Source organism: Sander vitreus, chromosome 7, assembly GCF_031162955.1.
Source record: "Sander vitreus isolate 19-12246 chromosome 7, sanVit1, whole genome shotgun sequence".
In the NCBI taxonomy this organism is placed as follows: Eukaryota; Metazoa; Chordata; class Actinopteri; order Perciformes; family Percidae; genus Sander; species Sander vitreus.
In genome coordinates, this window is record NC_135861.1 from 18,988,910 (window position 1) to 19,002,441 (window position 13,532).

A 13,532-nucleotide genomic window follows, 5' to 3' on the forward strand; every position below is an offset into this window, starting at 1 on the left:
TAAACCAAAGTAACATAACTTGAAGTTGTTGTTACTATACGTTAAACAAAGTGTAACAATACCTTAAACAAAAGCGCTGCTTTGCATTTTAGTTGCAATTCTGTAACACACTTGCTCCTTTCTGGCGAGAAATGGCGAGTAAGGGGGCAAGTACACAACTTCAAATTGATCATGGTTGGTGAACCAGTTCTGGACCAGAGCAGCCCGATGGAACCTAACATTATCCCAGACAACAACAAACCTGGGCTGCTCTGGTCCATCCTGTACAACTGCATCATGAAGTGCATCTAGAAATGTGATCATGTGTTGCGCATTATAGGGACCCAGTTTGGCATGATGGTGCAGTAGCCCTCGAAGACTTATGGCAGCACACAATGTGATATTTCCCCCCCGCTGCCCCGGGACGTGCACAATTGCTTTGGCCAATTATATTACGTCCCCATCATCTGTTTTTGCTAAGGTTGAATCCAGCCTTGTCAATGTAAATACATTCATGCGGCTGGGCAGCTCCATCCATGTCCAAACCGACCCACCCCACCACACAGGTACCTGTGTAGCTTTCTGAATGTATCTATGTTGTACTAATCCAGTGGTACATATTCATCTGTTACTGGACTGCACCCATTCTTTATTGTAAATGTAAAGGACTGAAACACTTACCTGTACATATTAATGTCGAAGTTCTTTGACCCTGACACTGTTCCTCTCAAATGGGACCCTGTACAATTGCTTCATGGTCATGTTGTGCTTTACCAAGATGCGTCTGATACACTGTAAGAAATTTCATGGTAGTTTAACTTGGAAATGCAAGTTCACCTGCTGCCTTGAGAGTTTTAACACAATGAGCCAAGTTTTGCAAAATGTGTTCAAGCAACGGGCAAAAACTGTAACTCTTGTTAGTTAGTTTAGTTTAGTCGTTAGTTTCCCACATTCCTTACATTGGCACAATGATAACATTTTGATTGGGTTTTGTCCTGTACCTTTGAGCTACAACAAACTTCCAACTCTGAGCCATCTTACTCGAATGATAAGTAAGAACTAAACAGTGCTTATTGCTACTTTCCTGGAATGAGCACGGTGATATACAGTCAAATCAAAAGTTGATTTGAAGTAATACACAGAGCTTGCTTTGGCAGCACTGCTCCCCCTTTGTGAGAGCCAACTCCGTTTGGGCATCAGAAAAAGCGTGACATTTTACAGGGTTGGAATGGGTGCAGGGTCTGTTGCTCTTTGGGTGCTGGAATGGGGCCAACAGCACATCTATAACCCCCCTTGTGCCACTGACTACCTCCCTGAACAGTAGACACAGGAGCTGCCAAGTCAATGTTTGGCACACCAAGGATAAACTCCACCATAGTCAAATCCCCAAATGAAGATTTCATATACTTAATGGGGATTAGACAAACTAAGAAGGCAGGTTTTGGTAATGTATGAATAATTAAACTCAAGATAGCCAGCAAACAAACAAATGTACAACCAGGGAAATGTCAAAATAAAAGCCTCAGAGTTTACTCATGTGAAGAAAGTGCATATAATAGAAATATGGGTTGTATATTTGAATATGCAGTTGTGTTTATTTTACTGACTGTTGTGTGTGTGTGTGTGTGTGTGCGTGCGTGCGTGTGTGTGTGTGTGTGTGTGTGTGTGTGTGTGTGTGTGTGTGTGTGTGTGTGTGTGTGTGTGTGTGTGTGTGTGTGTGTGTGTGTGTGTGTGTGTGTGTGTGTATATACCACCCTTGAGGTGGTCATCAGCAGTCAGGAGTCAGCAGAGGTATCAAGGTAACAGCAGTGAGCCCGATAGAAGAGGGGAATTAATTGTCACCTTTACCTCAGCATTTTTATCAGTAAACTGTGGTCATTAGATCAGAGCTGTTTGCCCTTCGGGGGCCACTAGAGGAGGTTAATTGTTGCTGTAAGACACAAATACACATGAAAACGGCATCAGGTTGGGACAGCATTCTCTGCTTCGATTCCACACGTATCACATATGTTTAACATGTTTTTAAGAATGAATGCCAAAGCAGAGGGCTTCCCACATAAAGATTAACGTATCTGTTGAATGTACATATTCATTCAAAATGATAAATAATACAGTTATGTTGTGCCCACTATTAAACTTTGCATAATGCACAATTTGAAGGTGACGCTATGTTAACGAATACTATAAATTTAACAAGATAATAAATCCCACAAACTAAACTTTACCGCTGAGTGACTATCTGTGGCATCCCGGGTCGCAGCTGCAAATATAAGGAGACGGCCAAAATACACAGACCTACACAAAGCCGTAACCCCACCTAGTGGAATAGTCACGCCACGCCACTGGTTACTAATGTACATGAAAAATAATTTGTGTATCCGCCCATGATTCAGAGACGCACCAATTAAAAAAGATATAATCAATTCTTATTCCTTCAAAGAAACAACAGCTCAAGCAGTATAAGAGCACAGCAAATTTGAGTTTGATAAATACCTCTCAAATCTGTACAATACCACAAACAACATACAATATGGATACTAAGCTATGCCAGCTAGCTGCTGGCTGTAACTTCATATTTAGCATAGTAATTTTTAAGGTGGTAGACTCAGTGGAGTCTCACTGCTGGGAATGATTTTTCCACGGTTGCACTTGTCTCTCTTTGGACCACCGTTAAATAGACCTACTTACTCAACTAATCCTCCAAGTTTTGTCACTGAAACTTGTTTGGTTCTTGAGGCACCGTAGGACTGAAAGGAGTTTGAATTTTAATGTCAGTGTAATGTCTTCAGATAATTACAGAGGGAGGTTGACCATGAAATTCAACCCACCTTGTTGTTCAGTGACATTTGAATTATTGGAACCGCTCACAGACTCATAGTTTAAAAAGGCCTGTCTCCATGCAGCAGAGTGTGTCTCTGTGTTTGAGTGATTGTATGTGTGTGTGTGTGTGTGTGTGTGTGTGTGTGTGTGTGTGTGTGTGTGTGTGTGTGTGTGTGTGTGTGTGTGTGTGTGTGTGTGTGTGTGTGTGTTATTTAATTTCTATTCTTGTGACAGTCAGTTTGAGTTTAAGGAGTGGGGACATTTTTCACAAGGTGAGGTCATTTTGGCCATTCTGTATTTTATCAAGGGGCCAGTTTACCGTCAGGGACTTAATTGAGTCAAAGGTTCTTCTAAGGATAGCTGTACAAGGGCACAGAGGCATAAACAAGTATGTCTGTGTGCGTGTTTGAATGTGTGTGGCTGTATGTCTAAATAACTAGCAATTTGTCATTTTCAAACAAGCGTGTGAGTGACTTTATGGTGAGTAATATGGTGTGCAGAAGTATACATTTTATATATTGGGCACTGTATATCCATAACCATAATAGGATAACCATATGTGTTGCAGTGTGTCTGAGCTGTGTTTCCTGACCCTATTGATATTCTGTGGACTGTACGTATCGTTGGGATAGGATCCCTGTTGACTCAATTAGGGCTGCATATTGTTCTACAAAGCACTGAATAATGTGGGAAGAGAGCGACATTGACACAGTCTGAGTCTGAATATAGATGACCATGTTCTAGCACAAATTATTCTCCTCCCAGTTATGAGCTTTAGTATTGATGCTGTGTCACATATTGCAGGCTTGATTGACATGTTTAAGTAAAGCACTGAAAAGGTCAAACTAGATCAACTCCTGTATGTCCATCAGAATAACATTAACTAACCCAGTACAGTATGAGTTTTCCACATGGTCAGAGGAATTACATAGACGATGCAGTATTATGTGGTGTAAAAGGTAGAGGATTGTGCATAGGCTGAGTAAGACTGAGTTTTAAATTGACTTACTGTATGTGCTGCACCTGTTTCTCTTCAGTGCAGACAGTGATTGCTCTGAGAGCTTTTCCACTGGAGCCCTATTGTTGTGCTTTGCTTTCATGAGTAAACTTACATGTAGAGATGATTACCAGACTCTGTAGTCACCCAGGCCACCAGAAAAGAATGCAAACTGAAAATATCAAGGGTCGAGATGTACCATTAATCAGACTCTGCCGGCTAAAGAGATACAGCAAAATGTTATTTTATGCCGTTATTTTTTTATTGCAGCTAGGTTTGGAGCCCTCAATTAAAGTAATATGTTGTGTGTCTGCTTTATATTGTATAGCATGTCTTTGAAAGGTAGAGTGTAGAGATCCACTGGACCCCAGAGGTCTTCACGGGGTCCACATGGTTCGGAGGATCAAATCTGGTCGTACCGTGTCCAAATTATACTCAGTCTAATCAGGTAGGGTAGGGTCTGTTTTACTGCCATTGGTAAGGTCAGGTCTGTGTGTTACTGTGTTGTGAAATTTTTTTCTATTGCTAAACGACAGTGGTCACAACTGAAGCCACATGTGCAAAACTCTAACCACAGTCTGCATTACCAAACAGTCACCTGAACTAAACAGTTCACATCACCTGCAAAACTCATTCCAAGCAACACAACTCTTCACACGTCTCAAAACTCTCAGTGCAGCCAAACACTATGAACAATCCTCACTGAGATAACACACACTGTCACTCAGAACACTAGCATCAAACTATAAGAAAAGAGTGAAATGATATTATTTTCTTTTTATTTGATACCAGTTTTTAGTTAAACAAGAATGCATGAAAATCCTCAGTTTGCTCACCTACAGTAAAGAATTACTGAATATGTTACAAACTAAAGGTACGTAATAGTTCAGATGTTTTACAAGTTTTTATCAACACATTGGATGTCCTCTCTTGCCATGAACCTACATTATCTCGAAATACAAATGACTGTAGTGTTCCCATTGCTTCCACCTCCATTACTTTGTGAAAAACAGTAAGTGTGCAGTTTTACTATAGTAAAGGAAGTGTTTTTCACATTTTTTCATAACTGTGTATGTTACGTCAGACATCTTACCTGGACATGTTGGTATCTTTGCTCTTTTACATGTTCACTGTTTTTCTGCAAATGGTACAATGTAGGTTACTGTTTCATTCTTATGTTTCTTTATTTCCTAAAAAAATCTTTCTGAGCTTTCCCTATATATACTGTATATACAGTAGTGTTCACTAACAAGTCTAAAACAAGACACCTGCTTAGGCTTTCAGCTAAAATTGCAATCAGCAGTGTTTGAAATGCACCAGACTGAAATCCATTCTGTTTTGAATGTGTGGTTAACAGTTTTGACAGCAGTGTGTTAGCATTTGAAAAAAGTGCTGTAAATCGACAGTGTTGTGCAGGTTGTGGTTAAAGCCATGGAATACGTGTGTAGAGTTTTGAAAACTGTGTTCAAGCAATGAAAAACTAACTAGAGTTTGGTCCACATGAACTGCTGCTGTGCAGACTGTGATTAAAGTTTTGCACATGTGACTCCAGTTGTGCCCACTGTTGTCTGGCAATCAAAACTGTAATTCCCTCTGATCGCATTGTGCATCATAATCACTTTCAAAATGAATAACCTCTGTAAAAGATTTATGCTATTCGATGACAATTATTATTAGCAAATTTTGAAATTTGTTTCACAATGACATTAAAATGATCTCCTGTATATCTCTTCCAGTTGGCTACAGATTGTTTTATTGTTAGAGCAGTTGCTGAAAATAGGTCATTTTATTATTTATATTAGTCTGTGAAGCGTATAAACAAATTACTTTTGGAATTATTTTCCATAATTTTACATTCGTTCTTTGGGCATTATTATCAAGATTGCTGCTCTTTTAGACTGCAGCAGTATTCTCTCTCTCTATTTGGGTCTGTTCAGATCTAATAATCCTTGGGTCTGTTCGGACTGGGTCTCTCTAATAAAAATTTACTATGCACATTGGGTTTGATTAGGTTTTCCACTGGTTCAGTTTGGATCCACAGTTCAGGAGAGTCCACAAAAAAAATTAATTCAATAACTTTAGTAATCACACAAGGGGAAATTAGTTAATAAAAAGGTGGGATATTTAAGGCTGCTATAATCAGTTTATATTAATGTGTCAAATGACAATGTGAAAGGGGTCGTTTATATAAACCTACAGAGAATAAGCACGTGAATCTGTAGCTCCCCTCAGCTTACAGAGCTTTATAGGGTGTTCAGCCCATTGCTTAGCTGTCTGACCCACAACTTTACTGTTTTAGTTCACTCCTACTGCTCAAAGGCTCAAAGCATCCAAGATGATCTTGTTTCAGGGGCTCTTGAATTCCCAGCTACGCCCCTACTGGGAGGCCTATCCTGTGGATAACTCAGCGCTGGCAGCAGTTGCCTTTGATATGTGGAAATAGTATATTGATGCATGTACTGTATACATTGTTGGATGAGCTTATCCATGTTTACTCTGAGGAGAGGAACCTCCTTTGCCAATTCATTCTGAGTGACGAAGGAGGGGTGTATCATTTAAAAAAAGGTTTTCATCAGTGCGTAAAACAGTTTGCGCTTCGCTCCTGGTCAAGGTTTCCAATAAATGCAGTTTTGATCCACAGTCCGCCCTGCGCAGAGAGAGAGAGAGAGAGAGAGAGAGAGAGAGAGAGAGAGAGAGAGAGAGAGAGAGAGAGAGAGAGAGCGCTCCTCCTCCTCCGTCTCTTCCCACCACTCATCCCGAAAAGCCAACGAAAGACGGTCTTCACGTCGGAGTCCTCTTATATCTCCACTCGCATAATGGAAACTGAATTAAAACAGCTGTGGTACGTCCGTCTCCGTTACTTTTCCGCTTTCACCTCAGCAGTAGCGTTTGTCTAATGTGGCTCTCCTCTTCGCTCAATAACTTCTTCTTTCCTGGTAATTTTCTCCCCCAGACACGCTTTCAGAAATAACCAAACCTACATCTTGTAATTAAACTGCTCTGGAAGAAGCTCGTGTTTCTTCGGATGGAGAATTTTGAATCGGTGAGTTGAAGAATCGAAGATAAAGCTGTCGATATCAGCTGTATTTAGTTATCAACCTGTTCGACAAAATGAATCGCTTTTGCTTTTTCCGCGTTGAGGGTAGTGGCCAACTTGTCATAAAGAATTGTCAAAAATGCTTGTTTGGAATCGGGTTACATGCTACTAAATTAAATCGTGAATTTGACCTGAATAATCATCAAATTCTTTCATTAATTTTAAGTAAAACAAATATGCATATTCTGCTTTGTATCTAGAACTCAACAGGTTTCTAATCTCTTGCTTGTATCTCTCTACAACCTTGTAAATGTGCCTGTTTATACCAAGGAGTTTAACTAACAAAATAAATGTAGGCCTATATACTGTAGACAAATTTATGATGCCGTTGCTTTGCTTGCCTTCAGTTTTTTTTTTTAACTATAACATGCAGTAAACTGTGGTCCTGCTTCTTAACTGTAACCCAATAGAAGGAATATGAGAAATATTGCCTTAAAGTAATTATGGGGAAGATGATGCTTATTGGAAATTGCAGTATGTCCCTGTAATCACATTAAAGCGTAGGCAACTATATAGCGATATAACTATATCAAATATACTTTATATTGTGCACTGTAAAGGTTTCTCACCTTAAGTGTGATGTTAAATTTGATTTCCATTAAAGATACGTTATTGCTGTCTCAACGAGACTGCCCTTTAGGATATGAGTTGTGTTGTTCATTTTCGTCTTCATTGTTATGTTCATTCCCCTTATTTACTGGCTAATTTTTTTACGATCCTTATCCTCACATCTGTAACATAAATTTATCTTAAATTCTCATCCCATCTCATTTTTGAATTGGTCATCATTTGCTCTCACTCTCCTGATCAAATCAGCACCCCTGTCCTTAACCGTACAAATTCTCTCATTCTCTAGCCTTTTAGAGGGTGAATGAGCTGATGTCAAGCTGGTTGTGAAGGTGCTGGACTTGTTCCCCCCGACGCCCCAAGCCGGACACAGCATGGCGGCAGGAGTAGCGGCATGGCTTCCCTTTGCCCGGGCAGCAGCGATTGGCTGGATGCCTGTTGCCAATTTGCCCATGCCAGTGGCTCCCACTGAGAAGAACAAGCGTCAGGATGAGCTAATCATTCTTAATGTCAGTGGACGGCGCTTCGAGACCTGGAGGAACACGCTAGACCGCTTTCCAGACACCCTGCTGGGGAGCTCAGAGAAGGAGTTCTTCTACAATGAGGAGACCAAAGAGTACTTCTTCGACCGGGACCCTGACGTGTTCCGCAACGTGCTCAACTTCTACCGCACAGGCAAGCTCCACTATCCACGCTATGAGTGCATCTCCTCCTATGAGGAGGAGCTGGCTTTCTTTGGCATCATCTCAGAGATCATTGGTGACTGCTGCTACGAAGAGTTCAAGGATAGGAAGAGGGAGAATGCAGAGCGTCTAATGGATGACCAGGAGGACAACAAGGACGCTAAGCTGCCCAACATGACTTTTAGGGAGACCATGTGGCGGGCTTTCGAGAACCCCCACACTTCCACCATGGCCCTTGTCTTCTACTACGTCACTGGCTTCTTCATTGCTGTCTCTGTCATTACCAATGTGGTGGAGACAGTGCCCTGCGGCTCGTCGCCCAATCAGAAGGAAGTGCCATGTGGTGTACGCTACACCGTGGCCTTTTTCTGCATGGATACGGCCTGTGTCATGATCTTTACAGTGGAGTACCTGATGCGCTTGTTTGCTGCGCCAAGCCGCTACCGCTTCATGAGGTCCGTCATGAGCATCATTGATGTGGTGGCCATCTTGCCTTACTACATCGGCCTGGTGATGACTGACAACGAGGATGTGAGTGGCGCTTTTGTGACACTCCGTGTTTTCCGCGTATTCCGCATCTTTAAGTTCTCCCGTCACTCGCAGGGCCTGCGCATCCTGGGCTACACGCTGAAGAGCTGTGCCTCGGAGCTGGGCTTCCTGCTTTTCTCCCTCACTATGGCCATAATTATCTTTGCTACCGTCATGTTCTACGCAGAGAAGGGTTCAAGCTCCAGCAAATTCACCAGCATCCCAGCCTCCTTCTGGTACACCATCGTTACTATGACAACGCTCGGGTAAGAGCAGAGCAGACACCTCTTTTATCTGGTTGCAAGTTGTGTGTGTGTGTGTGTGTGTGTGTGCGTGCAAGTGAATGTTTGTGTATGCAAATTTGTATGTGTGTACATGTGTATTTGCAGTTGGGTCTGTAATGTGTGAGTAAATGTTTGATTATGATTGGACTTCAAATCTGTGTCTGACTGTGTGGCCCAAAAACCTAAAACTGCCTCAGAAGTCAGTGCCACCCTATCCAAGACATCCTTTCCAAACTTTATGCATAATCATAAGAGACTACAGAAAGTTTGCACTTTTCAGTTGTCTGTGTTTTAATAACTGACGGTATTCTTCAGGGGGAAAAGTGGCCATCAAGATATTCTCTTCCAGTGATGGCCATGCCAATGCATGTCTTTTATACATCACCGATACGAGAGAGAGAGATGTAGGAGAAAGTTGAAGGCCTCTTAGTGAAACAATAACATAGAAAACGGAGATTATACCATTACTTTCCTCTCCAACGTGCCCTGTGGTTATCAGAACTGAAACAGTGACTTCACATGAGAGCCCTCCTCCTTCTTCACTCACTCTTTGTGAGTTACTCTAGTTGCTGGCCTTGAAAATGAAGTGCCTCTTGGTACTAAAGCTCTGATGCAGAATATCAAAATGCTGCTCTCCATTTTAGGAGGCAATTGAGTGGTTCAGTTATGTTTTTGGGACTGAGGCAGAGATAATTATTATTGTTAACACAGTTTTTAAAGGCAAAATTGTTAAAGGCATCATTATTCACTGAATGCCTAATTACCCTGTAGCCCAGGTCTGTTGTCATTGTTTGTTTTTTACAGTCTCATGAATCAGCTTTGATTGAGTTTTACAAGATGCAAATGAGGAGCATGTTGATGTTTTATCTACCAACCTGTTTTTCTTCATTTTATGTAAACATATATTTCCACCAGTTGTTTTATGGCAGTAAGGGGAACCACACATGCATCATAAATTTTACACTACACACACACACACACACACACACACACACACACACACACACACACACACACACACACGCACACAGTTCTGTGATGCGGCACTATTAAGCCTAATGGTAATGTGTTTCATGAGCGTCCCCTGTTGTGGATGTGTGAGTCAGACTGAGAGGCTGACAAATTGCAGCATTCTGCTAAATGTCAGAGTCATGGAGGCCATAAATGGCTCTGAGCTCATTGCTGTGACACAGTTGGCACCCTGTCATTTTGCCCTGCCATTCACAACCTGCCCAGAAGATCTGGTGTTGAGCTGATGTTTGATTCTGGATCGGTTGTTTGGTGTTTGTGGACATTTTATTCGGAACTGAATTGTGGAAATTGGCATGGCATTCTCTGCTGTTTTCTGTTAATTTTGTGAACATGCAGCAGTTTGCTTCGCTGCCCATGCTAACCTGTAGTCTCTCTGTGAGACCTGAGACGCTAAACCGTTTCCCTGTTGAGTTTACAGTAGGATTGCGGAAGAGGAGGAGTTGTGTGCATGTGTAAGTATTTAGTAGTTTGTGTATTAAGAGAAGGGTAGTTGTTTAGCTCGGCCTCATCAACAAAGAAGGGGCCAGAAGTGGGTGTTGGAGTGACTAATGATGTGGTCCACTGCATCTGCTGACTAATGACATTCTGGTCTCTGCTTTTGGATAACATCATAAATATGCACAAACTAACCATACACACACAGACAATATTTGGATTTGTGCATGTATAAACTAATCCAAATGGAAAATATCTGTTTTTGCATTTGTGTGCATGTTAAGACCTTGTATGTGGGTTTTCCTTGAGATGGTGTGAGCATGTTTCACAGCGTCTTCCAGTAAATGTGATTTCAGATGGACAAAGTTTTCCCACTTTGTCATTCTCCAACTAACTGGAATCTGTGGATAGATATCGTGACTGTCTGCCGTGCAACCATAAACAAGATGAAAGCCATTTCCCACACGTTTTCCTTGATTTCTTGTCTTCCTATCTAGGTGCCTCAGGGTTAAGTGTTAGACTTTGTTTTCCCTGTGGAGATACTCATATCATCTGCACTCATGTTTAATTTACTGCTAACTTGTTAGCATTAGCCCTGGTGTTTGCGCTGCACTCTGAGAAATACTGTTTGTGTGTGTTTTGATGTTTTTGTGTCCATATGTGCGAATGTGAGATTTTGTGTTTACATGCACACACGTGCTCATTGGCACTATGACACACAGCAAAAAGGGTGCCTTATCTGTGCCACATACATGCTGCCTTGCCCGCTGTGGCTTTTTGAGTGTTTTGTTTATCTGACGATAATCCGGCCTCAGTCAGAATCAATAATCCCCCTTCAACAATGGGCAATGAAATGCCAGGTAAATAACTTAAGTGCAGCTCTCCTCTTTCTTCCTGGAAGTGGACGTTGCTTAAATGACAACAGCATGTCATTGGAGAAGGGAAATGGAGAGGAGAGAAAGAAAATTAAGGATGGCGAAAAAGACACAATTGTGGATCTATTTACTGCATCTGACTTTTTAGTTATATTTGCAGCATTTTGGTTCTGGCTTTGGTACAAACAAGAAGTCTAAAATCCTCAAAGGCAGACCCTAGAGGCCGCTCCTTATGACCAACTGGACAAAAAGAGGTTTAACAGCCAAGCAAGTTAGCAAGCCACCAACCAACACTGCCGCTCTTTGAGCCCTGTGCTCACTCTATAGTAGAGCTAAAAAGCTTAGCTCAAATCCAGCAAATGAGGGGCAGGCAGGCACACAGTGGTGAGGCTTTAGTTAAATCGCACACATTCAGGCAGAAGGACCTTTGTGGGATTTTGTTCCCTAGGTTGTTAAACAAATTGATTTTGACCTTTGAGTGATAACAACGTTGAACATTTGTCATATTCGGTTGAACCTGTATTGTAAACTGCTGTGTGGCTGGGGAGGAGGCAGAGAGGGTGTTTGTGAGAGAGATGCAGCAACTATTAAACCTCAGCTTTTCATTACAGGTCCATCTAGACTCATGTCTTTATTCACACCGTGAAAGAGACAGAAAAAAATAATAAAATGAAACGTCTTAATTGTTCAAGTGTGATCCCAGTTTGGCAGTTAAGTTTGTAATGGTTACTAACAAGACTTTTAGTCTTTTGTTTTTATTACGTTTATTCGTCATTATCTGTTTAGATGATTTTTTAGTTTAGCACTAAAGTCTCAAATGTTTTCACAGTTGAACCTCTAAACTTGAACTCTGCGCCGTAGCAAATGCTCAGTACACTATCGTTAATAAAAATGGATAAAGGCAATTCAAAAATTCAAGAGCTTTATCTTTTTATATATATATATATATATATATATATATATATATATATATATATATATATATATATATATATAAATAATTATTATTATATTTTAAATTATATTTTTTTATCTTTACCAATGAGTCACAGTCAGTCGAATGTATTGTTTGGAATTACCTAATCTAATTACCTTTTCACATTGACATTATGCTCATTAAAATGCTAATTCAGCACATAGGAGTGCGATACTCCTACAGTATCTGCATCTTATCAAATGTTTTCACTGACTGCACCACTTGAGAAATGAATTTTCTCCATATAGGTAATTGGCCGAGCCTCATCTAATTAATATTAATTAGAAATACATTGCTCGTTTTTTGTCTATTTACCTATGAATTTCACTTCTTAAAAAGCCTCTGTGCTGATTGTCAATGCCTTGCTCTGGAGCAGCTTACTGCAATACCTCTCTCAGTGTTCTATAATTGTACAGGCCTGGCAAGGGGAACCCCCACCATGCCAGAATAGTTTTTTTTTTTAATGCCGAAATAACGCCAAATATCAATTGTGTTTCCCCTATATTAATTCTGCAGCTGCCCACCGCCATGAACTGCAGCGACGCACTGCTGTGAGTCACTAAATGAGACAACTGTCTGTGGTTTGTTCACATCTAGTCTGGATTGATGACGGTTCATTTACCGGCTAGTTCCGGCACTGCCGGTAGTTCTGCCAGATGTCCCTCGCTTTCCGCTTTCTTTGTGTTAACTTTAATCTCCGGTCGCTGGCAAGTTTTTAAGTACATTTGGATTGTGCTACAAGGCAGGCCTATTTGGTTTGTTGGAATGATTGTAAAGATTTACAAAGAATATGTTTATGGCATTTACTCTTACTGGGACGTTTTGGGGATTCACTATGGACAAAATACACACGGCGATACACTGGTAAGAGCAATTTTGTTTAACCATGTATCCAGCTAATTTATATAGCTCATATTGACCTAATTTCCCTGCATGGCTTGCTAGCCACTAAGGTTGTAAGGTTTTCAAAATTCACGGTTCAGTATGTACAAAGGTTTTTGGGGTTACGGATCAGAAAAATATAAACATTCAACAGTGGCTCATTGGCCATTATTCTTAAACTTGCACTCCAGAATTTCTGTTCCGCGTGTGTGAGTAATAGACGGATTATTTCTCATATTACAAACTGAACGTCCTGTACCAAACGGTTTTAGACTTTATATTTTTTTTTTTGTCTTGTAGTCAATTTACAAGGCTGTAAACTGTTTAATGCTGTAAATAGTATATTAAAAACCAACTAGATCAGTGCTTTCTTAAAA

The 13,532-nt window shown here is 40.8% G+C and overlaps 1 protein-coding gene across 2 annotated transcripts in view; it reads left to right on the plus strand.

Annotated features, from left to right (window-relative positions):
* Positions 1–6,553: 6,553 nt before the first annotated feature.
* The window catches only part of kcnd3 (potassium voltage-gated channel, Shal-related subfamily, member 3), a 118,295-nt gene continuing 111,316 nt past the window's right edge, over positions 6,554–13,532 (plus strand). The window contains exons 1-3 of one of the 2 annotated variants that reach the window (XM_078255123.1): positions 6,554–6,638; positions 6,750–6,839; positions 7,750–8,937. In XM_078255123.1, coding sequence (XP_078111249.1) covers positions 7,835–8,937 — 1,103 coding nt within the window. In that variant the 5' untranslated portion in view covers positions 6,554–6,638; positions 6,750–6,839; positions 7,750–7,834. Of the gene's footprint in view, positions 6,639–6,724; positions 6,840–7,749; positions 8,938–13,532 lie in introns of those variants that run through there. The other variant, XM_078255124.1, reaches the window with a different exon arrangement.